This window comes from Trichoderma asperellum, chromosome 3 (genome assembly GCF_020647865.1).
Source record: "Trichoderma asperellum chromosome 3, complete sequence".
In the NCBI taxonomy this organism is placed as follows: domain Eukaryota; kingdom Fungi; phylum Ascomycota; class Sordariomycetes; order Hypocreales; family Hypocreaceae; genus Trichoderma; species Trichoderma asperellum.
Window position 1 is genome coordinate 1245357 of NC_089417.1, and position 24439 is coordinate 1269795.

At 48.6% G+C, this 24439-nt stretch overlaps 6 protein-coding genes across 6 annotated transcripts; 2 read left to right on the top strand and 4 right to left on the bottom strand.

The window, feature by feature from the left end:
* Positions 1-549: 549 nt before the first annotated feature.
* On the bottom strand, positions 550-4159 carry TrAFT101_005009 (uncharacterized protein). Its single transcript, XM_024906763.2, has 4 exons — positions 3777-4159; positions 3531-3683; positions 1611-3458; positions 550-1551 (listed from the first exon to the last, which is right to left on the bottom strand). Exons 1-4 carry the CDS (start codon positions 3801-3803, stop codon positions 1123-1125), a joined length of 2457 nt encoding a protein of 818 aa, XP_024759626.1. The 5' UTR covers positions 3804-4159; the 3' UTR covers positions 550-1122.
* A 516-nt stretch (positions 4160-4675) lies between these two features.
* TrAFT101_005010 (uncharacterized protein) lies at positions 4676-6746 on the bottom strand. The gene is made up of 4 exons (XM_066127352.1): positions 5837-6746; positions 5582-5773; positions 5444-5523; positions 4676-5391 (listed from the first exon to the last, which is right to left on the bottom strand). Exons 1-4 carry the CDS (start codon positions 5906-5908, stop codon positions 4746-4748), a joined length of 990 nt encoding a protein of 329 aa, XP_065983463.1. The 5' UTR covers positions 5909-6746; the 3' UTR covers positions 4676-4745.
* Positions 6747-14968: 8222 nt separating this feature from the next.
* Positions 14969-18714, bottom strand: TrAFT101_005011 (uncharacterized protein; the record flags this gene model as incomplete). The annotated part of the gene is made up of 4 exons (XM_066127353.1): positions 14969-15169; positions 15231-18427; positions 18496-18614; positions 18698-18714. The coding sequence occupies 4 exons, from the start codon at positions 18712-18714 to the stop codon at positions 14969-14971; spliced, it is 3534 nt and encodes a 1177-aa protein (XP_065983464.1).
* A 1685-nt stretch (positions 18715-20399) lies between these two features.
* TrAFT101_005012 (uncharacterized protein) lies at positions 20400-22499 on the bottom strand (the record flags this gene model as incomplete). Its single annotated transcript, XM_066127354.1, has 1 exon — positions 20400-22499. One exon carries the CDS (start codon positions 22497-22499, stop codon positions 20400-20402), a length of 2100 nt encoding a protein of 699 aa, XP_065983465.1.
* Positions 22500-22718: 219 nt separating this feature from the next.
* Positions 22719-23658, top strand: TrAFT101_005013 (uncharacterized protein). The gene is made up of 5 exons (XM_024908277.2): positions 22719-22858; positions 22921-23035; positions 23095-23160; positions 23227-23349; positions 23414-23658. The coding sequence occupies exons 1-5, from the start codon at positions 22824-22826 to the stop codon at positions 23555-23557; spliced, it is 483 nt and encodes a 160-aa protein (XP_024759620.1). The 5' UTR covers positions 22719-22823; the 3' UTR covers positions 23558-23658.
* A 116-nt stretch (positions 23659-23774) lies between these two features.
* On the top strand, positions 23775-24344 carry TrAFT101_005014 (uncharacterized protein; the record flags this gene model as incomplete). Its single annotated transcript, XM_024905755.2, has 1 exon — positions 23775-24344. One exon carries the CDS (start codon positions 23775-23777, stop codon positions 24342-24344), a length of 570 nt encoding a protein of 189 aa, XP_024759619.1.
* Between the last annotated feature and the right edge of the window lie 95 nt (positions 24345-24439).

Here is a 24439-nt window from a genome sequence, read left to right on the forward strand (position 1 = left end):
GTCACAGAGCAAACCTATTTCCGAATTGTGCTGTAACAACAAAAAAATCACAAGCGCCCAACAACACACCTCCATGAGAATCTACAGCCCCAAAGCGTATAAGAGGGCATGCAGAGACTAGGATTCAACAGCGTCTCCGACTCGTGCGGCCTAAAAGCGGGCCCGGGACCCACTTTTGATGCGACGGTGCTCCGTAGGATGGAGGGAGAAGTTCACATAGTAATCCCGTAGACTAGATAAAAAGTTATATCCGGCGTCTGTCCGGACTTCGGGGCTGTGGGATTAGTATGCAGTGCGTAGTATAAAAAGTATGAAGAAGTAGGTACTACTACTCGTAACGCTTTGGACGCATCTTGAAGGAATAGTGATCTCTCCTTTGGCCAGGATTGGGAATTTCTTTATCCCCGGGAACAATACTCCGTATATACACGTAAATGATATTTGCCTTATGCAGGTACAAGCGCCTGGGAATTCCCAAATCTCACCAGAACTCTCATCCAGGTCTATAGTTTTATTATGCTTCATGCTTCATGGATGGAACAGAGTGAAACGAGAAACAGTCATATTCCGAGGTATATAAAAAATCCAGCGGTGATCAAATGTACAAGATAAAATTTTGTAATACAGTACAGTAGCATTTCGTCATCAAGAAATACCCTCCTCCGCCCTCCGAGAGCCAGCTTCTGGTTCAAATGCATTCATTTCAGACCACGCCTCGCTGCTCCCGGCCTCTCTCTCTACCCGTACGTTTCCCGGTTAGACGTAGCTCCCTCTCTCTCCAAACACATACCATGGTAGGAAATAAACGGGTACAAAGTCATCCACGCCACTGGGACCGGTTTTGCTTTGACCTGCCTTTTCAAATAGTCCGAATGTGGAAAATTATTCCCAATGAGAAAAAAAAAAAAAAAACGCTTCGGCTTGCTTGATAGCCAAGATCCCTTTGTCCACTGCGAAATGAAGAGCTCCATGTACATAACAGAAGGAGGTGTGGGTTTCCCACTTTCCCAGCTCGATATCTATCACTTCATCGCATACCGTATTTTGCTCCGCTATACCAAATCATTCCAACACAACTCAGCCACGACCTTCTCTTTGGCATCGCCAATGCCACCATATTTCTTATGTAGCAGATGATTTAGCAGAAGCTGGAGGAGCTGGTGTAATGGGTGGGTGAGGTTGAGGAACGCCCAGGCCGGGGGGCTGAGGAATGTCGTCAGGGATTGGTAGAGTTAGTGGTCCTTTGGGTACAACTGTCCGGTCAAGCAGCTTCTCTCCCCGAATCACCTTCTCTACCTCATCTTTATCCAGCGTTTCGTACTGAACCAGTGCCTGCGCCAGAAGATCAAGCTCCTTCCGCTTTTCCGTCAATAGTTTTCTCACATCTTCGTAGGATTTCCTTAGCGACTTCTGGACTTCGCCTTCAATCAAAGCCTTGGTCTCAGAGCTGAGATTCTCATATCGTCTGCCGTATTCAACGGGCCCCAGAGCATTGGACATGCCAAAGTTGGTGACCATCATGAAACTCAAATCAGTAGCCCTCTCGAGATCCTATGGCAGTAATTAGCACACATTTTCATATCAAGTCGGTAGGGAAAGGCTTCGCTTACATTGGAAACACCGGAAGTGACTTTATCGTCGCCGTATCGCATCTCTTCTGCCATCTTGCCTCCGAGGAGCACGCGGATGTTGGACATGTATTCGGCCGCAGTGTAAGAGTACTTGTCCATGGCAGGAACATGAGCAGTATGGCCCAGAGAAGGTCCCTTGGGAAGAATCGTAACCTTGTAGAGTCTGTTGGAGCTTTCCTTTTCGAACAGTTGGACAAGAGCGTGGCCAGCCTCGTGGTATGCAGTCATTTCCTTCTCCTTCTCTGTCACCACCATTGACTTTCTCTCTGCGCCCATGGTGATGCGGTCGAATGCCCAGTCAATGTCATTCTTAGAAACCTCACGAGCCTTGGCCCTGCTAGCGCGCAGCGCCGCGACGTTTAGCATGTTCTCGAGATCAGCGCCAGATTGTCCAGGAGCGCGTGCAGCAATGGATTCAAGGTCCACATCAGGTGACAGCCTGATCTTCTTGGCATGGTGCTTCAAAATGGCAATGCGGCCGCGAACGTCCGGCAAATCCACGTTGATATGTCGATCGAACCGTCCAGGCCGGGTAAGAGCCTTGTCAAGAAGTTTGGGCAAGTTGGTAGCTGCCATGATGATAATCTTAGTGTCCGTGTCGAATCCATCAAGTTCTGTAAGCAGTTGATTCAAGGTCTGCTTGGAGTGAGCTTGATCCCTTGGGTTACGCTTTCCGCCAATCGCATCCAGTTCGTCAATGAAGATGATAGCAGGGGACTTGGCCTTGGCCGCTGCGAACAGTTCTCGAACGCGTTTGGCTCCAACACCGACAAAGATTTCATCAAATTCACTTCCAGACATGTAGAAGAAAGGAACACCAGCTTCTCCGGCAACAGCCCGAGCGAGAAGCGTCTTTCCAGTACCGGGGGGACCAACTAGCAGAACTCCTTTGGGCAGCTTAGCACCAAGGTCGGAGAAACTCTCGGGGTTGCGCAGGAATTCGACCACCTCTTGTAGCTCTTCTTTGGCCTCGTCGCATCCATGAACATCGTCAAACCGAGTTGTCTGTTTTTCAGCCTTGACCTCAGAGTCGGCCTTGGCGCCTGGACCACGTCTGAAGGTGCTCAGCGTCTCAATCAGGATTGTCACAGCTGCAAAACACAAGTAGGTGAAAACAATGAAGGTAGCGAAAAACTTGACCCAGCGAAAGACAAGCGACCGAGTGGATTCTTGGACGACAACGTGGATTGGTTCTCCCTTGACGCCCATCGAGCCACTGAGAGCGGCATTAGCGATGGCCTGTTCGTTTCCTGCCCATTGGCCACGGGCAAATCCAGGTGTCGCTGTAGCTGTAGCCACGGTGCTTGTGCCACTGTTGAGAGCAGCCAGTGCCCTCTTGTAAGCGTCCTCAGTACCTGCATTTGTCGCGAAACGGCCAGTTTGATATCTTTCCACCAAGATGCCAGGCATGTTGGCTCTCAAAAGAAGCTGATAGAAGGCGTTTTGAAGATTTGCGTTTCCGGGGTTCCTGTTTGCTGATTCTTCGACAGAGGCTAATTGACTGCGAGAAATTCCATTTGCTGTTCCAAAGCCTCTGTGCTGCATACCGAGTGTTCCGGAAAGAACCCGGGTCGTGGACATTGCGCGTAGCGGGGTTGAGACGGCGGGGGTAGATCGCATGAACAGATTGACCAGAGGAGGCGAGACAGTGTTGATGGGCTGGAAGAAAGGTCGTCGGAGGATTGGATTCGCTGCGAGCAAACCAACCCGACCCAATCCAGAGACGGAAGCGCGAATGTCGGTTGGCGCCATCGCACTGGGGGTGATAGCCTTAGAAACGTACAGTGGTGCTTGTTGGAGGAAATCGGGCAACTGGATCCGCGTCGACTAAATACATCATCAAAAGTTAGATCGATGAATGCGTGTAAATGATTTGCAAGGAGCATGGAGTATTCCCACCTTCTCTGTCGCCTCGGCAGACGACTCTGTTCGCGCAGTCTCGGTTGTAGCAGTCGCATCGATTTGCTGGCGGGGCACGGGGGAAGGTCGCCAGGGTCTCGCAAGAGTGTTTGTTATCGAAGGCAAAGTGTCCGCTGCGGCTGCTGCCATTGACTGTTTGATGACCGGTCAGCACCTGGCTTCGGTTTTCGGAATTCAAAGGGCGCTCAGTTCGGCATGGATGATGGGAGGCGGGTTGGTACTTACAGGCAGCAAACCACCGTGGAACGCCATCGTCACGAATGACGTCGCCTATGTCAAGGCAAGAATTGAATGTTGAATGTCAAGCCCAGCGATAATCGGGAGGGAAGAAGATAAGAAGCAATGAGACGAGTGGCAGCCAATGCTGTCCTGTCGTATGACGTGGTGTAGCAGCCTGTCCGGCCGGGGCCTGGCGCTATCGAGAGGCCCGCCTGCTCCAGCAATGCCGAGAGAAGACTGAGGTTGGAATCGTTTGCCTTTCCAATCGCTGAGAAAGGGAATGGTAGTTGGTCGTGGATGAGGGGATTTCCGAATGCAAAATGCTACCCCCAAGTCCTCATCATGCCGACTGGACTCGCGTTTGGGAATGGGAGAGAACTTGCCACTCAATCGGCTCCAGCATATCGGCGACGATCGGTCGACCAGCTTTTCCGAGCCTTCACCGCGCCTTAGTCAGCTTCCATCAAGGGACCTTGTGACGTGTCACATGATAGAAGCACGTAGAAAAGGCCGGCTTGTCATTCCGTTTTAGGAAATCCTTAGCTCCAGCACTGTTACTATGGTTCCAGGCGGCGCAGGACTGTATTTTTATCATTGAAGTACGTGTTGTTTAAGGATAAGCATTGTTGAAAGTTTAAAATAAATAAATACAGTAAAATTTCATTTCGTTCATATAAAGCTATAACTCATACATAGAATTCCCCATCAATAGCATTACCAATACGTATACCTAAATTTTCATATAACGCGGCTACCACAACCTGGTAGAAAGCTTGTAATTGTACAAAGTGCCGTTTGACAGGCCCGAAAAAAGCCTGCCTACTCCTACTAAACTTCTAATATCTCCTAGATTTGCCCAATTTTTTTATTTTTTATTTTTATTTTTTTTTATTTTTTTTATTTTTTCCCTGTTTACTTTATCTTTTATTTAAACACGCTTGAGACCATGTCTAGTCCCAGCAGCGCATTGACCGTTCAAATAAAGAGAGATCCGAATCCAAACCACGGCTCAGATTTGATCAGCACAGGAGTACTATAGTCCTCTACTGTATGGTTTAGGATCTGCTCTGCTGCGATTGGCATTTTCTGCTGAGAATGATGTGACTGTTGAGAGTATATCATTCCTCTCTCACGTTGCTCCATTGAAGATGCGTTGAAATTGTTTAATAGAGGATAGTTATGACCAATTTCACCATATGGCGGCATGACGAAGTGGAATAGTGAAGTTGTCTGTAGAGCAGTAGCTCCTCTATTTGACGTGTTGGCGAGACTCAGAGATGGGCCTGTCATATTGATTGTAGGTTGGTGCGCTTGCTCAGTCAAGCAGTGATATTGGGTAGCCAATAGTTCGTCGTTGTCAAATAGCTTGTCTATGCCATAGCTATATTCTTGCTCATCCAGCGGATCCACAGATGGTGAGAATTCAGCTGCGCTCTCCTGAAATACCGAAACTTGTGGAATCATATTGTCCTGGAGAGACTGAGGAGTATCTGGCTGAGCAGTTGTAGATGGCGACCGGCTTGACTCTGAATCAGAGGCGCTTTCTCCTCTTGGAATACGGAAGAAATTACGCTGCTGAAGCTGGTGTTCTTGTTTTATTAAGACCTTTCGGCGACAGAAGCTAAATAGAGTTAGTTATGCTTCTGCTTTTTGAGTCAGATGAGAGATCTTACCCATTGGGACATTCTATATGTCCACACCTACGAGGGCGTTTTCTGGTATGTACATGGCGATGTCTGGAAAGGCTTGAAGACTATTCGTATTGTGAGCTTTTGTTTCCATCAATCGGCTTGTAATTGCATGCAACATACATCTGAGAACCTTTTTATGCAGCCAAGGAATTGGCACTCGTGCGGCTTCTCACCGGTATGCGTTCGAGTGTGGACAACGAGAGCACTGCGCTGAATAAACCGCTTTTCACAGCCAGGCGCCGTGCATGGGTGTGGTCGGTCGTCTGTGTGGATTTTATAATGCCTCGTCAGATCTGATCTTCGCTTGAAAGCCTGCAAGTACATTAGTACCCATGTAAGAACAATCAGGCTCGCGCAGCGAATTGTTTCTCTTACCTTGGTACACGACTCCCATTTGCAGCGAAATGGTCGAAAGTCAGGCTCGCACATTAATCTCTGGGAGCTCATTGTGAGTTGCGACTGTATCAGAGAAATGGGGGGTTTGTCTGAGTATGCCCAGTGGTACTGTTTTAGCCGATTGAGGTTGTGTTGGATGGAAGATGCCAGATTTGGTTGGGTTTTATACTCAGTGAGATGAATGAATGTAATGGATGTGACAAAAGAAGGTAAATATGGTTGGTAAACGGGGATACCAGGGAGAGATATATGTACGCCCGACTATATGTACTCTTATCCTCTGCAGATCCTAGGACGGAGTCTGCTAGCTCAGCTGAAGCTGGGAAATAAATGAATGTCTGGGGTGTAAGAGGCCAGTAGATTCAACACCAGTCCAATTGCGGATCCTAGACTGTGCCAGCCAGACTTAATGGACCCAATAGGCGACCAGAAACGAGTTGGAAGAACCTTGCAGATAGTAATCCACTGCCACCGCAGAATTGGGAGGGAAGATCCGGAACTAGCACTACGTAATAATGAATGTAGCCGCAGAGGCGTTGCGTAACGTAGGTAAGAAGGGAGTGAAAGAGTTGGTCTTAATAATAGGCTTAGTGGTGTGTGCTAGCAGGGAGATGAATTTGATAGGCCAGTCGAATGCAAGTCACTCCAGAGTGTTGGACACAAGCCTGCTGTAATGATAGGCTGAGATTGGTCACGCTAGGCTTGGGCAAAGCGATGAGTGCGAGCTTTGTGGTATTGATATAAAATGAGGAGGGAAGTGTGAAGAGAGAATGTATCAAAAAGAAGGGGGGGAAATAATTAGAAGGAATGGGGGGTTGTTTCTTCTTTTTCTTCCAGAGCCGTTCTGACGTCTCATCAATGAAAGGCAAGGCCTGTGGGATAATCCATGATGGTTGCAAAGCGGAGGGGTAAGAAAAGAAGTGATGCCGTATATATAGGTGATGTATGAGGTGCATACCATTGGTTGTGAGAGGTAAATAAACATAGAATTGTAATATAATCGCCGACGTGATGCACTGAACGAAGCAGGGGTTCGGCAAGCGCGATATAGCTATCGATGGAGAATTGATAGCCGCCTCCAAAACGCTAAGCTACATGTAAGTAAAATAGCTACCTAGTATTCTTGGTCACAGCCGTGCGGGAATACATTGGACGCTTTTGACGAAATCGTGTATAGTGTATAGCAGGGGCATCAGTAGGAGGGCAGATCAAAAACTAAACCCCCCCTCCTCTCTCTTTCTTCTCCTTCAGAGCCATCCTAATTAGGCATATGGGAACCTTGAAGGCACACTATCTAGTCATTTCAGGTTAGCTATTGTATGGTTGCCATTGTAATAATTTGGGCTCGGCATATAGACCCAAAACTCTCGCTCGATTGAGTTTAGTATAGACATCAAGATAAGCTCTCTGTTGCAGGTAAGCCGTGGAGGGTCTCGTGAGTGTTTCATCATGAGGCACGGGGAATACGCAAGGTAAAACAAAGGAGGGGAGCAAAACTCAACATGGAGCTCGCCCGCTTCTCTCCAGATAGCTACAATGCGCCCAAGCTAAATCCCGAACATGGCCTCGGAAGTGGAGGACAACCATAAGGACTTCTCCGGGAACTTGATTGATGCCAGGACAAGGAAAATGGCGTGGCTTTGATGCCACTAGTAGAGTATTGGCTAGCGGGCATTCAGGGGTGGAGGCCGGAGGAGTGAGTGGTATTGGACACACATCTATTGAACGAGGTGAATTATACTCGTACAGAGTAGATCGTTTTGTGATATGCCTTGGAAGCTAAGATTACACGCATGGAACATATCATCGCGTACAACATACTCTGCATGTACTTAATGAAGCAGCCCGCACTCCAAGGCGTGTTTTATTTCGATTGGAGGATCGCCATAACGTGGAGTGGCCGGTAGCAAAGGAGAGAGTGTGAGTAAAACGAGGCACAAGTATATTAAAAGAAAAGAAATAGAACCAAGTAGTAGTAGTAGAAGTGGAGACTCCTTGGGAGCATGTGCTATTGAGTGGATGGCATGCTGTGCTTACTTGTATGGGGAAGAGCTATTGCAGAGTGCTACTACAAGTCATTATCACAAAAAGTGATGAGCGCGGACGCTATAGCCTCTGAACCTTGCTATAGCTGTGCATTTACACAGCATTTAGCACGAGGGAGCCTGCCAACGAGATGGATCCCGCCTGTGCGTCGCCATTTTGCGGAGAGCCTTGGCCCGATGTTCATTTTGACAGACCAAATCACCATAATGTACCTAGGCGGGTGAAACAACGGCCATGGGGTTGCCGGATGGACGTGCGCCGGATCTGCCGCTAAACTCTAGTCAGGGCTCACCAAGATGCCTTTCTCCACCCAGACCAGCCCGACTGGGATGCCTGCGTGGAAGAGTGTGTGTGATGCAGCTCATATTGTTTCCCCAGCCAAGGAGGATTTCTTGCAGCCAGCGCACCTGTTTGATTAGCAGGCACTCTGTATGCGGCCTGTACGTAAGGACGTGGTTCTGGGCTCAGCTCAATGAGTATTTTTATCACTTATACCTTGTCTATAGCATCAGCAAATATTGGTTGCTGTTTTGGTGGGTATTACGCGAGGCTGAATCTATATATATGTAATATGTAATATGTAGATACGGTTATGGAGCATACTTATCTAGGTAGTTGGATCCCATGAGGAGTAAACCAGGCCTATTGGCAGCGGCCAAAATGCACGGGTTAATTGGTACATGTACTACATATATGAGTGATAATATCCTTGCTATACCAAATGCCCTCCGCTGTCGCCTCGCTTATATCCACCAAGCACTCTATGCCGAATCATAGTATTGTCATTAGCTTCACGTTGATCTACTGCACTAAGAACCTATATCACACGCTGTACCCTGCTCGGCCTGTTTTTGAGCCAATACCTATTATCCAAGCCCAGTGGATACTCCCACATACCGAAGTGTTACTTGTAACTTATTGATACATCTACTTCATACCTCGGTGCTCCCGGCAGCAAAGCGTGAGGAGACAGAGGTGGAGACGGCGACGTGCAGATACTGAGGGGGCCGAAGAACCAGATGCTCCACCGCGGCTGCTGCGCAAGGCGGCCGGCCGTTGGGTCGAGTTGACAGTGATTGTGTATTCTCGTATATCCTCGCTCTGCTCCTTCAGACGCATCCCTCGCACGCATGGTTCGTATGTGTTCCTGGAGATGGGATTAGTACTCCGTAGTGCCCATCCGCATACAGTAGATGGAGATGGATATGCATTTTACTGACTCCCACTTGAACAAGATGAAGTTGGTGGCACAAGTTCAGCTGGCTGCCGGCTGATGTGCTCTTGATAATTCGATCATCCCAAACTCCAGCTACACCACACCCTCTGTTGTTTTCTGTTTACCTGTTTGTTTGATCCTTTGCTTGTTTGTTTCATAGGGCGAAAACAATGGCAGTGGAAATTATACAGCTTGCACTAAAGCCAAAAATGATGTGCTATTGCAGGCAAAAGGAGGATTTCCACGTGGTCGCTTGGGGAGGTATTTACCACGTGTGAGATACAACCATTCATCCTAGCCATGTTATTAACAACTACTTGTGCTACAGTAGGTACCTACCCAAGCAAGGAGGTACCTCAAGAGGTTTCTAGGGTTGCATTCAAGTACCAGTACCTACGTCAGGCCTGCCGTGCGGGAAATGGCTTCTCCGACCCATGCATCATCTCTTATTAGGTAGTGGATAACGACATGCATCTTCCTGCATATCATTTACTTACTACCACTGCCAACCTAGCGAATACACTCACAGAGCCAAGAAACACAGGCAAGCAAGCGTGGACGTCACTCGCGTTGACGGCTAGGAAGTATGCTAATGCAAATAGATCAGACGACGCTTGGGCGGTAGCATCGCCAGGAACTCCGCCCAGCTATGGAGGAGAAGGATCTCCATCCTTCCCTGAACCCCCAGCTATTTCGGTGATAGGGATTCACGGAGGCAATGCCTAGTCAAACGCTTTGCCATGCTTGCGCCAGGGTATGTACCCGGATTTTTGTTGAACCAAGTTATCAATCAACCTTGCTTTGCCTGCAGCGTCAGCGGCCCGGACAGAGACCCGCTAATCAAGGCCAAGTGCTTGTAGAGCACGCCTGACGCTCACTATTCCCTGAGGCTGGATCTCCGAAGGCCCCATCTACTGTACATACATACATCAACCCGCATGTGTGTCTTACCACCCATCCGACGCCGGTTTTTTTGCCAGTCACGGCGTTGTAGTAGCACAGCTAAGAACCCGCTGGGAAGCGCTCCTATTGATTCAAGCTCGAGAGGGGGTTGGGTCAGTCCTCGGCAGGTAAAATTAGTGGAGAGAGGGTCAAGATCCATGCCTATAATTGTTCTAATATTGCATTAGTAGATCATGGAACCGACCAGGGTTCATTGCCTGGGCTCCATCGTCTCCAATCAAGTGACTCAATGGGCAGTCTCTTAGCCAAATCTTGCCATTGGCTACAGAGTGCTAATCAGAAATGATAAATCCAAGAGTATACCGAGTGAAACGTCGAAAACGGTCCCGCAGCATTATTCCTACAAAGCGGACTAGACGAAAACGCCTCAGAGTTTGTGCGATATTGCTCGCACATTATGCTGCTCTTAAAGCGTACCTATCGGTACAACATAGCTCTACTGGGCGCGAGTGTTGATTCGCCAAAACGTTGTTCTACATGGTCAACTCAACTGAGCACTTTAATTACCCGCTACTCATCTGGAAGCATATCAGGGCTTAGCCTAGACAGCGATCTCGCTCCTAGGAAGGCCGAGTATCAAGATTGATGTTTCACCTAGTTCCTACGTATGCAAAGCACCAGCGCGAAACAAAATGACAAATATAGACAGTACGTCTCGTTCAGGTTTACGAATTACTAGTCCAAGAATGACCTGCGCTGGCAATTGATATATTAACCCGACCGCTGTTATCCACGTGGTGGGATCTAAACGCGGCCTGGAGCCGATCAAAAGAATCACTAGCGAGCGTTTCAGGAACAGTAAATCCCTTGCGGATGCCGACTAAGTGGTGGTCAGCATCACCACTGCCGTCCTGCCTAATGCATCGAACGCGGGCTTACATGCTCTTTAGCGCAATCGATGCCACAAGCAAAAAGCAGCAGTGGAATACCTCAAAGAGCACCTCTAGGATGGCTAGTCGGCTGGAGCGCCATTCGACATTCCTTTTTAAGAAGTATTGGCTTGCTTAGACTGGACACCCATGAGGCAGTGATCGTGCTCCCAGAATCTTTCTTGCATTTCCGCCTGGCCTTTCACTTCCTCCGCATTTTTATCTGTATGCCGGAACGCCGCATTCGGTTATTTTCCACCTAGCTCCCGCATCTTAGGCCGCCGGTGTGTTCATGGCTGCGGAAAGACGCCGACGATGATCACCAGTTGATTGTCTCTAATCGATGCCAGTCTTGGCCGCTGTCACGTTTAGCCGCAGCTCTGGTATTCCACTTTTTGTCGATCTGAAACGCGCAAATCATGTTGCATAATTACCCACTTAACTTGGGTTCTATTCGAAATACGACGTGAATACGCACATGATGCCGAGAACACGAGGAGTCTTATCACCATGACTGCAACAAAGAAGTTCAATTGCCGAGGCACCTGAAACAGGACAGACACTTTTGGACCCAAATGCTTCAACGTGGTTTTAGAGATGAAACTCTTCTCTTAACAATTGTTAAAAACGGGACGAGCCAACTAATCATTGTCTAGGACTTATACAGTGTCACGGATTGGAATTTTGAGGTTGCTATTTACGCTGTGACTCAGGTCATGCAAGCAAGCTCCCTTTTCCCCACTTGTTCAGTGAAAGTGATGTTTGGATGTATGCGTACTAATAGAGGTAGCACTGTTTACAAGTAACCGAAATCAACTCTGTCAAACTACACATTATAGTACACAAAATCTTGTACTGTCATACTGAGGAGCAAAATGCAGCGTTACGATTTACAGTCCTAACATCGAAATATTTATGGCTAAACAAGATCTTGTGCTCGCAGTGGATCTGGTGGTTACTTCAGCAGCAATCAGCAAGAAAGTGCTGCATTGAGCGAGAGTGCACTTAGTATTCCAGCACAACATCGAGTCTATCAAATATCATACAGACTCTAAAGCGATAGAAATGCAGCGTGGTTATTTAAGAAGTATAGTCTACGAAAAAAAAAAATGGTGGGTGAGATATGACTAGGAGACAGTCAACCCCATAATACACTTCTATACCCCTATCAAAGACCATCAGCAATACAAGACATTTAACCCCACGTTCTAGATGTTCAAACTGAGAGATGAATAAAGAACGCTTCTATCATTCATAGCTACCTCCGCTACGCAGGGAGTTATGCGCTTCTCTCTTCTCGCTGTTCATCTGCTTATTGGCCCGGCTTCTGTTCCCAATATTGAACAAGGAATAGTAGCGGTATGTTGAGTAAATTTTCAGCTGTCTGTGTGAGCTGAAATACAGTGGCGGATAACCGTGTTCAGTGGGTTGTCATATTTGCTTTGCAGTATTTGTATGCATGTGAGCACCATTAGACTACGCCTGTCGGTTCCAATTGGAGAACCGCAATGGAGTTCCAAGAACCCGGTATGCGTCATTTGATTGACGTTAAGAAGCACTTTCGTGACCTCCCTTTCTTCTAGTGCTTTTTGTCTCCAAGTCATCATTGCAGCGGTCTCCACTCGGTGAAACTCGTCTGCAAGGGTTACGAGCTGAAGTTTTAGTGGAAATTGGCTGTATTGGATATCGTCAAATCTGGCACCCATGGCTGGGGAGCCGGAACACCAAAGCCCCGATCCATCGCGCTATTACCACTCAGGCTGTGTTACAAGGGGTGGCAGCTCAGACACGGTCAGTCCAGCCTGCTAAGTCAAAACTGCGAGCTGAAACAGATTACCAACAAGGATACTCTTGCCACATCGGACAGTCGCTCTGTGCTATGGACTGTATACTTCAAACCATGGGCGGCAATTACCACTTTGCGGACACATGGCGATTCCGGATCTTCATTCCATGAAACTACGTGGCATCGTTACTACGCCCGTTTTGGGCCGGCAACATAACGAAGCGTCGCACATGCTTTGACAGGTATCATCAAAGCGCCTCCTAGATGGGCTCCATACTCCTTGGGTGTGTGTGCAGCTGCTAGAAGCGTACTCGTGTGACCACCACGTACACGTACGAAGATGCAACGCCGTTTCGGTAAGACCGCTAACGCAGCCTGCTCTCCGTTCGCATAACGGCATGCCTCCGTTGAGGTTGCTCTTTCCAAGCCAACTTCTGATTTACTGAACTCCACCAAAAGAGCCATATATGCACTACGTAGACTACTCTTTCTCGTTTATTGGTCAGTATCGGAGAAAACCAACGGATAGTAGCGTATACGCAGAAAAGTTTGAATGCGGAAATTAGTGAAGAGGAGATGGGAAAAAAAGAAAAGCTCAGCGAGATGTTACGATTCCACGCAGCCGTGGCAAGTTGGAGTGGCTTGCAGACCCATGTCGTCGGAGAATTCCGGTGTCCCCGCCTCGGTTAGTTTAGATCCCGGGATCTATCCGCCCCTAGAAGCTTTTTCTTTTGAGTTTATTCTGCTGACGCTACGTATGTGTATACGCCATACAGTTTACTCGCGGTTGTTGTCAGCGGGAAGAGTGAGCCGCGTCTACGATTGTACATGGAAGTTCATGATACCGGAGGATGACCGGCCGGTATTCTGAGATGGCGGGGTCACTTGTTGCACCGAAACACCGTCTTCGACCCGCATACTTGTATCTGTTTGCTTGAGGCTGCATTCTTGTCTGTCAACTCGACAGGGGACCCCCGTTAGTCAAACAAAGAAGATACGAGCACAGAGCTCTCGAGCAACCTGCGGCTAGGCGACGTGGCCAGCATCTTACCTGTCGACTGACTCTTGGCAGTAGGACTTCTAGTGAAGCCGCAGAAGTCAATAGAAGAGCAACGAAGACAAAAAGTGCATGAACTGAGCTGCAGCAAAACAGTACTAACGTACCAATTGCAGCATTGACGGTATGTCTTACCTATGTTAGGTAGTAGAGAACCTAGAGAGGGCTGCGGATATGCTCACTCCTCTTTTTTTTTTTTTTTTTTTTTTTTTTTTTCTGTCTTTGTTAACCGCCCCTAGAGCATGGGGGCTAGCTTCTTCTCGAGACCGGTGAGGAGCTGAAATCTTTGTTAAACTAAATCCAGCTAGTGAGAAAGAGCCTGTCCAACCTCGCCTGTTTAAGTGTCCGGATTGAATAGACTGCATTGTCTCGCCCTTCTCGTCTAGGATTTACAGGAGGGCACCACTGTGGATGCTTCAGCCAGCCCTCTTTCATACTCTAGTAAGCCGCTTTATTGTACGTTGCGGCGGTGGTGAGGGTGTGTATAGGAGTGTATACTCAGAATCTGCCTTCTCACGTTGGACAGTAGTAGTCAGACTGAGTGTATGTTCTTCCCTCCGCAGGCCTAAAGGTTCATTAAGGCTTGGGAGCTAGCACGTCCCTATTTTTATACATCTTCTCCAAAACTGGATGCTATATAGATAGTCATTCTTACATAGCAGCTACTACTCAGCCGAGGGCCCCAACTATTGCAAGCTGGGCTTCTGCTGTATTCTATGACATTGCGGTTCTCAGGGCAGTGTTTGATAGATCTGCTACGTAGAGCTTATAGTTTTCACACGTTGCTTGTACTATAATTAAATATTTATGAGAATGAACAGTAGAACTCTAATTCTCAGTCAATTATAGGTTTAGACTACCGTGAACGGTATAGGAGTTGAAACGTAAAACAAAACTGTTCTTATTTCATATCGATGCCTCTTTTTGGGCGTCAAAATACATCTCTACTGCCACACATCTATATCATGCAACCATGCCATCTCTCGAAAATATTCGAGCATAGCTCATTAGAGGGGGGAGGGGGAATCAAACCCACTGTGTTCTAACGCAATGCAAGGTAAACAGGGAGGCCGTTGCAGGCTCTCCCAGCAAAAAATTGTTGAAAATGCCACAGAATAGTCATCAAAGTAAAGCCAACACTCGTCTTAACTCCTCTCCCTTTTCCCACCTGTTTTTAGCCGGACACTGCCGTGCTCGTTGTCAGGCTGAAATTCTGTAATTGTTCTGAAATGGGCTGCGCAACAGCAACTGTTTCTTCAATAGTTGGAGTTCCGTTCTTTGACTGCTCCGTAGCGGATTCAGCACTCGTAAGGCCTTTACGAATGGCTAGAACGCTGTCCACAATAACGGCATCGATGCCTTCTTTAACTTGGCGCTGTGATGCTGTTAGTCCAACGATCAAAAAGGAGAAACAGTTGGGGTTCTTCTAAACATACCTGAACCATTATCGGGTCATTATTAAGCGTACCATAGCTGACGCACACCAGTCCATTCTCCTTCACAACTCTCACCAATCGAGGGCTGTTGATCAGGGGCTCGGCTGCGGAAACAATGCCAAGAAGGTTCCAGCGGCTAGCGAATCGGATAGCCTCCTGTAAAGATGATGCTCGGACGTCTCCAACAGGAGAAACACCCGCATCCGTGAGGAACAGGATCGGGATAGAGGGCTGCTTGAAGCTGAGACACAAGCAGATATCAGGGTTGAAAGAGCTGAAGATGATGTGCCTTTCTCCGGCCAGATCGTAGACTTTGGACAGCACAGTATCACAGAAAGAGTTCAGCTCCACTGCATATGTATCCATCTCATGCTCTTCACTTTCGTGGAGCATAGGATACTTCATCTCAATATTGAAGCCAACATGCTCGGGCAGCTTTCGGAACAAGTCTTCCAGCGTCGCAAATGGCGCCTGAATAAAGTTTCCTCGTGAATTGGCCTTGTATCCCTTCTCCTTGAAATCTCGGGTATGCTTCATGCGCTCCTCCATCTCCTGTTGCAGGCCACTACCAGCATAGCCCATAGACTGTGACCGCTGAGGAGTAAGGCTACTGCTACGTGTTCGGCCGACAGTGGATTTTCCGCTGTGGCTTGGGCCGTTTTGGCGATTGTTTGATCTTCTTGACTCGGGGTTGATGTGCAAAAATTGCTCCAAGGTGAGTGTATGAACAGGAGCATCGATACCAGTTTCACTGACTAAAAAGTCGTGATAAATGACAGGAACGTGGTCTTTGGTAAGCTGGACATCAAACTCGACATACTGAGCTCCGAGATTAGCTGCCGCAATGAACGAAGGCAATGTGTTCTCGCCAAGCTGTAGAGATTTATTAGAAGTAATATTCTTTCCGAGGCCTCGATGACCAATAACCATAGTGGACGAGAGCTTCTTCCAGTAGGTCTGCCTTGAAGTGATCTCCATGTTGGGATGGTAAAAGGGCGTAATGACCAAAAAGTTGAAGTTGACAGTTCCAATAATCTCGAAGCTGCTGTTCATGATTGGCACGCACAGGTCACCCTGCAGGTTCATCCGGCCAGTACCAATTGTCGGTTTGACCGAAGACATGAGGGCCACAGCACGACCAATCTTGTTCTTGTTGTTTCCCGAGTAGGTCGGAACAATATCGAAGAGAAGCTTGACCTTGGCTGGATCAGCCGTTGTGAACACAATCGGTTCGGTCGCAATATGCTCGTGCACCGGGAGATCGACAATGGTTGCCTCTCCTTGAGCTCCATCAGCGGTTACCACGACAGAGAGGGCCGTGTCAAGCTGTGTGTTGTGAGCCTCCGCAAGTGGGACACTGTCGAGAGTTACCGCATCCAGCTTCTTTCGGATATCCATAGATCCGAGGCTAACAAACACCATGCTCTTGTTTGTGAGATAACGGTGACCAAAAGTCTTTACAAGTTCAGCTGGTCGCGGCGCAGGGGTGGACCCGTTCGAACGACGGCCATCAATGGATGAGGAGCTCTCTGCAGGGTTGAGCGGTGGAGATGCGGTCACGGTCCGGGGAGTATCAGCCTCAGCGTCACTTGTATGAGCCGCCAGGAGCCTTGCTATCTGCAGATGTCCACGCAAGGCCGCATGTTCCTTAGCCGTCCAACCAGATGCGTCTGGCTTAGAGACATCTGCGCCAGCATCAATGAGCAAATTGACAACTGAAAGCGAACCATCGACCGCTGCAACATGCAAAGGAGTCCAGGCATAAGACTTCTCCGCAATTTCCACATCTGCCTTTTGCAGCTTACTCTCCAAGATGACGCGAGCACACTCATCATGGCCAAATCTGGCTGCAACATGGAGAGCGGTCTCGCCTGTCTTGTCAGTCCAATTGACATTAACACCCGCATCTACAAGCATCTTAACAATGACAGTGTAGTTGGACTTGGTAGCAAGCGCGAGAACGGCACCAGATTTGGCAACAGTCATCCGTATTTCGGGTTTCGCTTCACTACTACCCTCCCATACTTCGCCTTGGAGCAGGGCTTGGGTGGTCAAAGGATGGCCACCGATAACGCTGAGGTGAAGCGGCGCATATCCATCACTGTCTTGCCACTCGGGAGCATCAATTCCATCTTTGACATCGAATTGATTCCACTGTTGCATCCTAGCCATGATGATTTGGCAAACGACGACGAACCCAAATTGGGCAGCATAATGAAGCGGTAAGCGGCCAAGTGTATCGGGGGTTTTCAGAGCGACTCGCTGGTTTTCGGACATATTATCAAACAGAAACTCGAGCAACTGCACTGCTTCATCATCCTTGCTAAGAAGAGCAGATTCGTATTTGTTAATCTCTTTGACCTGAACGGCAGAAGAAACGGCAGGCTGAAGATGTCTGTTGTTGAAGTGCGTGCCGACTGGTACTGGATACGTATTCGAATCCTCGTTTGTGGGCGCAGACTTGGTGCGGCCAATGTGAATGACAAGGCGGTGGATGCAGTTTCGACCATTGATATCCTCAGGCTCATCGAGATCTTTAATGTTTTGCAAAAGATAGGTGATACATGCCCTGGATCTGCTCGATATTGATCGTTGCAAAAGATTGAGCAATAAAGGCTGCGATGAAGTCTCCGATGCCACAACATGTGCGTCCGCCAATCCCTGCTGCAAAGCCGCAACGTCGTTATTTCGAACGGCTTGTTCTAGTGCATCAAGCTGAGCCTGGGCCATGTGGAGGAATATCTTGGCTGATGATCTGCTGAATGAACGAGTAGACCGTTCTGACTTTGAATCATCCATGCTTTGCGCATCTCCCAGCACCGAAAGCCACCGGTTGATCTCGCCAAGCAGTCTGACGACGTTTCCGTCTCGTGCAAAGGGTCTCGGATCAACTTTTGTCGAGATGTACCGATGTTGGGAAGCGATTCCCGGAACCTTCTTATCCGCCTTTTTCGTGATCTTGACAAAACCTTTTCGGTTTATTTCGCCAAACCACTGCAAGTTTCTTAGCTGACTTCTTAGTTCCAAGAGTGCCCCCATAACTTCCTCAATCTCGTCCTGATCCAGAGTCGCGACGACGTCGGGCACGCGTCCATAGCGATTCTGCAAGAGGTCAACACGTCGGCAAGCCTCGGCGTATTTCTTGTTATAGAATGCGTCGACATCTTCAAGGTTGCGGTCGAGGGCAAAGGAAAGCTCTGTTGTGTTTTGAGTTAGGGAAGAGGCTCAGCCTCAGTAAAGGGTATAAGCTTTCAAGACAGCCCACCTGCTGGATCTACGGTTTCGCCATTGCGGGCTTTCTCGGCGGCGGCCTTGACGATTTTCTTAAGGCCCTTGTAGTTGATGTAGGCGCCGGCCCATTCGGGTACTTGATTTCGCGGGAGACTTTGGAAGAGGACTGGTCTCAGTGAATGCCGCCTTTTGGCGGTTTTGGGGGATTTGAGGTCAATGAGCCCCAAACAACTCACTTTCGTCCAAACTTCATCTTTCCTCCCAATCTTCCCGTCTACTCCTTATTTCCGTTTTAGGTATGTTTCTTGTTCTTCTCTCGCCTTACTGCCGATTGGTCAGAACTGCGCGTGGGGGTTTCGGCCAGATTCTTTTTTTTTTTTCTTGGTGATGGAGGGGCAATCGTATCAATTGACACACAAACGGTGAAAGCTGTATTGTGGAGGCATCGAATAGCAATTCCTCACTTACAAAGCAACACCGCGATTCTGTCGGCTTCAGTTGAGTATCAGATGAGACTTGTGAAAAAAAAAGTGTCAGAGCGCGAAAAGTCTTAAATGGGCGGGCAACTGGATTGGTAGGAAGAGAACAGATGCGCTGGGAGGTTCCATAGCAGACCGCGTGATGATCACCAGCCTCCACGTTCCTCAAGACGCTCTAACAAATGCGGGTAACCGCCGAACAATCCATGGCCAGGCGGCGCTGAGTCTAGACGTTCCACAGGCGCAAGGGTAGAGAATGATGATGGCTGAAGCGAGAGCCGGGGATATATGTAGACATACTCAGACTTGCGCTGGCGCTATCGGATATGATAAGCAACAGCAGCAACGGAACGGATCGCCGGTATTCTCGTTGTCCAACAGTAGTTTTGTGGCGTTGAGTCACGAGAACGGCGCGTTTCGTATACTGCGCTTTCAATTCGGCTGTCCGAGATCTAAGCTGTTGGAGCGGCAAAGGTGGCCAAACCGCCCATCGAATATGCGGCAGCACAACAGGGGAGAAAGGCAGTAACGGCGAATGCGAGATTTGGAGGCCACGCCGCCTTTTTCAATTTGACCAGCCTGCGGTGGAGATTGCCATTTCAGAAGGAAAAAAGCTGAAGGCCAGTGCAGCAGAAAATAAGTCGGTTCGATGCCACTCTCCACACCGTCATCGCCCACTTTTGGCAGATTTAAACCTCGTCAGAAAGCCAAACAGCTTCCAATCCACGTCTGCGGAAGGACCCTGAATCGACCTTTGCGCCACTCAGGCGAGCCCACGGTCGCCCCGGTGGAGCAGCTGTCGTACAAACTGGCGTCAAGGCCCCTGAGCGATTCCTTGCAGTAACATGGAGCACATGGAGCACATGGGATGCCTGAGTGGACACGCTTTGCGCCTCGTGACTTGTCATTCGGCATTTTCAGAGCCACGGCGGCATGCCGGTCTTGCCGCCGCTGGGGCACCTACCAGCCAGTCTACGCTGCCGCTGTCTCACTGTGGGCTCGCGGCTGAGACCGCTGGAAGACCGCTGGCTCTAGTGCTGCCAGGCACCGCTGCTCGCTGGGATTTGCTTTTGAAGTTTTGAGCACGGTACCATCAGCACTGTAACCGTTCAAAGGTTCCATTGCTATGTAGCTTTTCCCTGCGCTAATCGCCGCCGCTGCTTTCTGGAGAATCAATCAATCTCATTAGTTCCCAGATCAGCCATTTTGAGCATAAGATCCTCCACAGATGTGTCCAGAACCGAGGCTTGTAGTAAGCTTTAGCATAGTTCCCTGCATGCGTATTAATTTGGCTGCAGCTGTAATATTTGTACAGTAGGTTCCCAGCCCTAGTGTTAGAGCATCTATATGCAGCGTCCCATACATGCCAATTCCTTCTCCTAACCACTTTTATATATATACATACATTTGGAGAATGATTGGTCATTAGCATGAATTGGTCATGACTAGTTCCTCTTCATCATCCCGTCCTCATCATCTTCACATCATGTATAGCTGTTCTCTGAAACACCCCTCTTTCGCCAGGGAGACAGGTCGACCAAGCCAGTAGCATTTGCTTAGGTCGAGGCTCTGTAATTCGAGGCTCAACCGCCTTCTCATAGTCAAAGATTTCCGGTTCTTTCAAATGTGCCGCGTCTTCACCCCGTGCTGGAGACTCTCGCTTTACAGGTGAGTCTTCTTCGAAAAGAGATATAGTCTCTGGGGAAGCATGGTTGTCTCTGAATTCGTTCAAGGCACCGCTCCTCATGAATTCTGCCAGCTCGCCAAATTCCCGGTTCAGCTGAGCGCTTCTTTCCAAGGCTGCCTGAGTAATTTGGAGCGCCATTGAAGCTCGAAACCCAGTTGAGAAATCGGAGTAGAGAAGCTTGCTTTCGATAGAAATAGTTGTCTTTCTCACAAACTCGTATTCTTTCCAAAGACTCTCCAGTTGCAACACTCTGCTTTTGGACCTGCTGATATCTCGACTGTATGCCGATGGCTCTTGCGATGAACATGCCTCCTGGGCCAAGGTGTTGAGGAATTTTGCAAAAGAAGGCCCGGAAACCTTTAAGCTGACTAAAAGCGACTTTGAAGGCGGCCGATCTGTGGCTCCAAGACCACATATATCTAACAAGACTCGTATTCGGCTAGCAATATACGATGTGCCCTCGCCATTGCCTGCTCTAAGTAGCCTCTGAAGTATTGTTTCGGAACGTGCCAAGTTGCCAGTTAGTCGGGTTGCAGCTCTCCAGTCCAGAGCATTGATGCATTCATCCAAGAAACATTTGACTGTATCCAAGCTAATGTTCACTCCGGATTGTATACATGATAGAAAGAATGCGGCGGCTTGGTCGAATAGCTTGAAGTGAAGCAGACCACCAATGATCTCTTCCACCAGAGGCTGAGAGAGCGGGAGATGTTCCCAGATCCAATCTCCGGTGAGAGTTCGGCGTCTGGAGTCTGAAGCCCAAGGTAAGAGAGCCGGGCTCATTTTGATATCTGATACGTGTCTTCTGCGGACTTTTGCACCTGTCCGGTTGTCGAGCCCAGTGATACATGAAAGCGCCCTCAGGAACTTTCCGTGGTTATTGGTGCATTTGTAATGATTTAAGATGGCGACAAAGGTAGATGGTGTGGGTTGTAGGAGTCGGTATTGGAAAAATGAGGCTACTAGCGCCTCAGCAAATGCGTGATGACCAGACTTGTTGAACGCAACAATCAGTGTGTTGTAAGTGTGAATATCTGGTGGGTGTGGTGAAACTAGCAGGTTATAGCAAATTCTGCCAACTTTCTCTTTCATATTGAGATTCGAGGAGGCCACCAAGGATCTCAACCGTTTGTTTAATTGGATGGTATTGTCCTGTGCCCGAGCTGAGTCTATAGATCGGAATGTAAAACCTAAGCCTAGGGTTCCTTTTTCTAGTAGGCTCCTGGCTTTTTGCAGCGAGGGGCCGGATTGGTCTTCAGGGAGAAAATCGGTACGATCCAGAAGTTTTTGAACTAGATGTTCTGTACCCAGGGATTCGCGGAGTAGCTGAGCTTGATTCCGGGGTTCCCGGTAGTATTTTCCTTTTTCGCATTCTTCGCGCATAATTGCACGCTCGAGCCTATCGTAATCGATCTTCCTAGGGGAATTGCGGCAGCCATAATGCTCATGCTTTAGAGCTTCAACGAGATCAGACGGCCCAATAGTTGCTGGTTGGTGAATCTCTTTCATGTACGGGCGATTGCTGTATATATCCTTCAAACTTCGCCAGAGTATGTCCATTTGTCGAAGGCTAAGCTCTGGGGTCTCCGAATCGCTGGAGCTAGTCGGTTTTCGGGAGTCTTGAAGGTCAGCTATTTCTTTCCGGACCTCTTCAATCTGACGGTCCAGCTCCTTCCTGCGGTCATCCTTCCTGACAGCATCTACCAGAGCCGCCGTAGCAAATACGGAGCTATAGCATGCGGTGAACAGCTCGGTGAAGGTCGGCTTGCGGCGAGCAGAGGTCGCTCGCCTGCCCAGGGTGTCGATGGCATTGCTGCAGGCTTTGCACCCGCTGCGAGGAGCCGTTCCGGCTCTGGAAAGGATGGTCTGCATCACCCAGACATCTGCAGACAGGCGTACAAGATTGCGAGAGGAGCAGAGCGCTTTGCAGCCGTCAATTGAAGTCGAAGCTCGAGGTGTAAATCGCCAGGTCGAAAATCGAACGATGCTCCCACTTTGCTCTGCGAGGTTTCTTAGGCGTCACGTGATTATATCTACAGCTCTTAACCCCCACCATGATAGCTCTCTTTAACATCAGCTACACGGCGGTAGCAAATTCCTACCTCTTGAGAAAACAAAAGAGAATCACAACGATTCTTGGAATTTTCTTAATTTATCTTTTCCATATTTGTGCATAGAGCCTCGAATCGTCCCGAGATGTTCGCCCTCACACTCACTGCAGAGCTTTCGGGGTTTGTGCCATGACATTTTGCCCCGCGATCTCACAAAGCGTATCCGCTCACACGAAAAACAGCGTCACCAACTTGCGCCCCGACGACTCCCAGGACAACCCGTTCTGGTACATGTTCAAGGTGCAGTGCACTTCTTGCAGAGAGACTCATGACAACTATGTGGGAGTAAACCGCTTTGTAATCTTGCCTCTTTCTCTATTTGAGTGGACTTTAGGTAGCTCACAGTTCTCAACCAGGAACTCAACGAAATGAGTGGCAGCCGAGGTGAAGCAAACTTTGTTTGGAGATGCAAAAACTGCAAGGTAAATTTCCACAATGTTCTTAAATGAATCGCTTGATATATCCTTACACATTCGATTTTCTCACAGCGAGAATCCTCTGCGTCGATCAAGGCCGCCCCCACAGCCTACGAACAAGGAGAGCCACCAAAGGCGCAGAAACTGTTTGAGTTTGACTGCAGAGGCTTGGAATTTGTAGAGTTTAAGCCAGAGGTATGTCACAGCTTCCAACTAGGTAGTATGAGACTTCTGTTGGCTAACACGCTCCTCTTTGAAGGGTGATTGGCTGGCCGATGGGATTGACTCCGGCACCAAATTTACCGGAATTGACTTGACAGAGGGAGAATGGTTTGACTATGACGAGAAGGCGGGCGAGGAGGTCAGCATAAAGGAGCTGACATGGGAGATTAAGAGGGCGTAATATGTAAAATCAATTGAAGGAAATATAAAAGCTTTATCGATTGCAATATCAACTTGAAGCTGTCTATGGCACATAGCTAGAGCCATTAAAGACACCCCACCAAAGTCATCCAGGTACCCCTACCCCACCTTACTCACCCATTACGGTTCTGACTTTGAAGCTTCAAAGCCATCTCTCCAACTTCGTTTGTGGCACCGCGAGGGTAAAATAAAAAATCATGGCATCCATAGCCGCACATTCCCCGGCAATCAATTATCTTACAGATGCCGCACATATGCTTCGAAATGCAGCTCCAGAAACATCAGCGCATCTCCTAAGCCAGCGGGCAGCGCTTCTCTACGCTCACGACATGGCGCCCTCAGACCTGCAGAGACAGCATGTCTGCGCTGCTTGTGGCCACATCATGATCCCAGGACAGGGAACAGAGCTCAAGCTAGAAACATTGAGGACAAAAAGGACAACGAGAAGAAAAGTGCAATCTTCAGCCTCGGGCAAGACGGCAAAACCTGGTTCTCCGAGAGAGCGGTCTAAAGATCTCTCCTGCGGCTTCTGCGCCAGGATCACCAGAATTCCTCTTTCGGCCCCTGAAGCAGTTACGCGCCGTAAAGCTACCAAGTCAAAGATTCAAGATTCTACAGCAAATACAGAGATCCAAAAGCCGGCCACAGCGAATGCCAGCAGCAAGAAGCGCGCGAAGAACCGCAAGGCCGGGCTGCAGGCTCTGCTATCGGGCCAACAGCAGCGCCAATCAAATCCGCTATCGCTGGCCAGCTTTATGAAGAAATAAACGGACCAGCTCCCTTCAAGTCTCTTCTTTCGCATACACATATCCAGCGATCAACACAAGGGCAACCCGCCATCTCAAACTATTGGGGGAACTAT

Coding starts and splice junctions, on each gene's coding strand:
- TrAFT101_005009 (XM_024906763.2), bottom strand. CDS start 3,803: ATGGCGTTCCACGGTGGTTTGCTGCCT. Junction 3,684..3,776: donor TCCACGGTGGTTTGCTGCCT/GTAAGTACCAAC, acceptor GTCATCAAACAG/TCAATGGCAGCAGCCGCAGC. Junction 1,552..1,610: donor TCACTTCCGGTGTTTCCAAT/GTAAGCGAAGCC, acceptor TTACTGCCATAG/GATCTCGAGAGGGCTACTGA.
- TrAFT101_005013 (XM_024908277.2), top strand. CDS start 22,824: ATGTTCGCCCTCACACTCACTGCAGAGCTTTCGGG. Junction 23,161..23,226: donor GGAGATGCAAAAACTGCAAG/GTAAATTTCCAC, acceptor ATTTTCTCACAG/CGAGAATCCTCTGCGTCGAT. Junction 23,350..23,413: donor TTGTAGAGTTTAAGCCAGAG/GTATGTCACAGC, acceptor TCCTCTTTGAAG/GGTGATTGGCTGGCCGATGG.
- TrAFT101_005010 (XM_066127352.1), bottom strand. CDS start 5,908: ATGAGCTCCCAGAGATTAATGTGCGAGCCTGACTTTCGACCATTTCGC. Junction 5,774..5,836: donor AATGGGAGTCGTGTACCAAG/GTAAGAGAAACA, acceptor ATGTACTTGCAG/GCTTTCAAGCGAAGATCAGA. Junction 5,524..5,581: donor GCATAAAAAGGTTCTCAGAT/GTATGTTGCATG, acceptor CAATACGAATAG/TCTTCAAGCCTTTCCAGACA.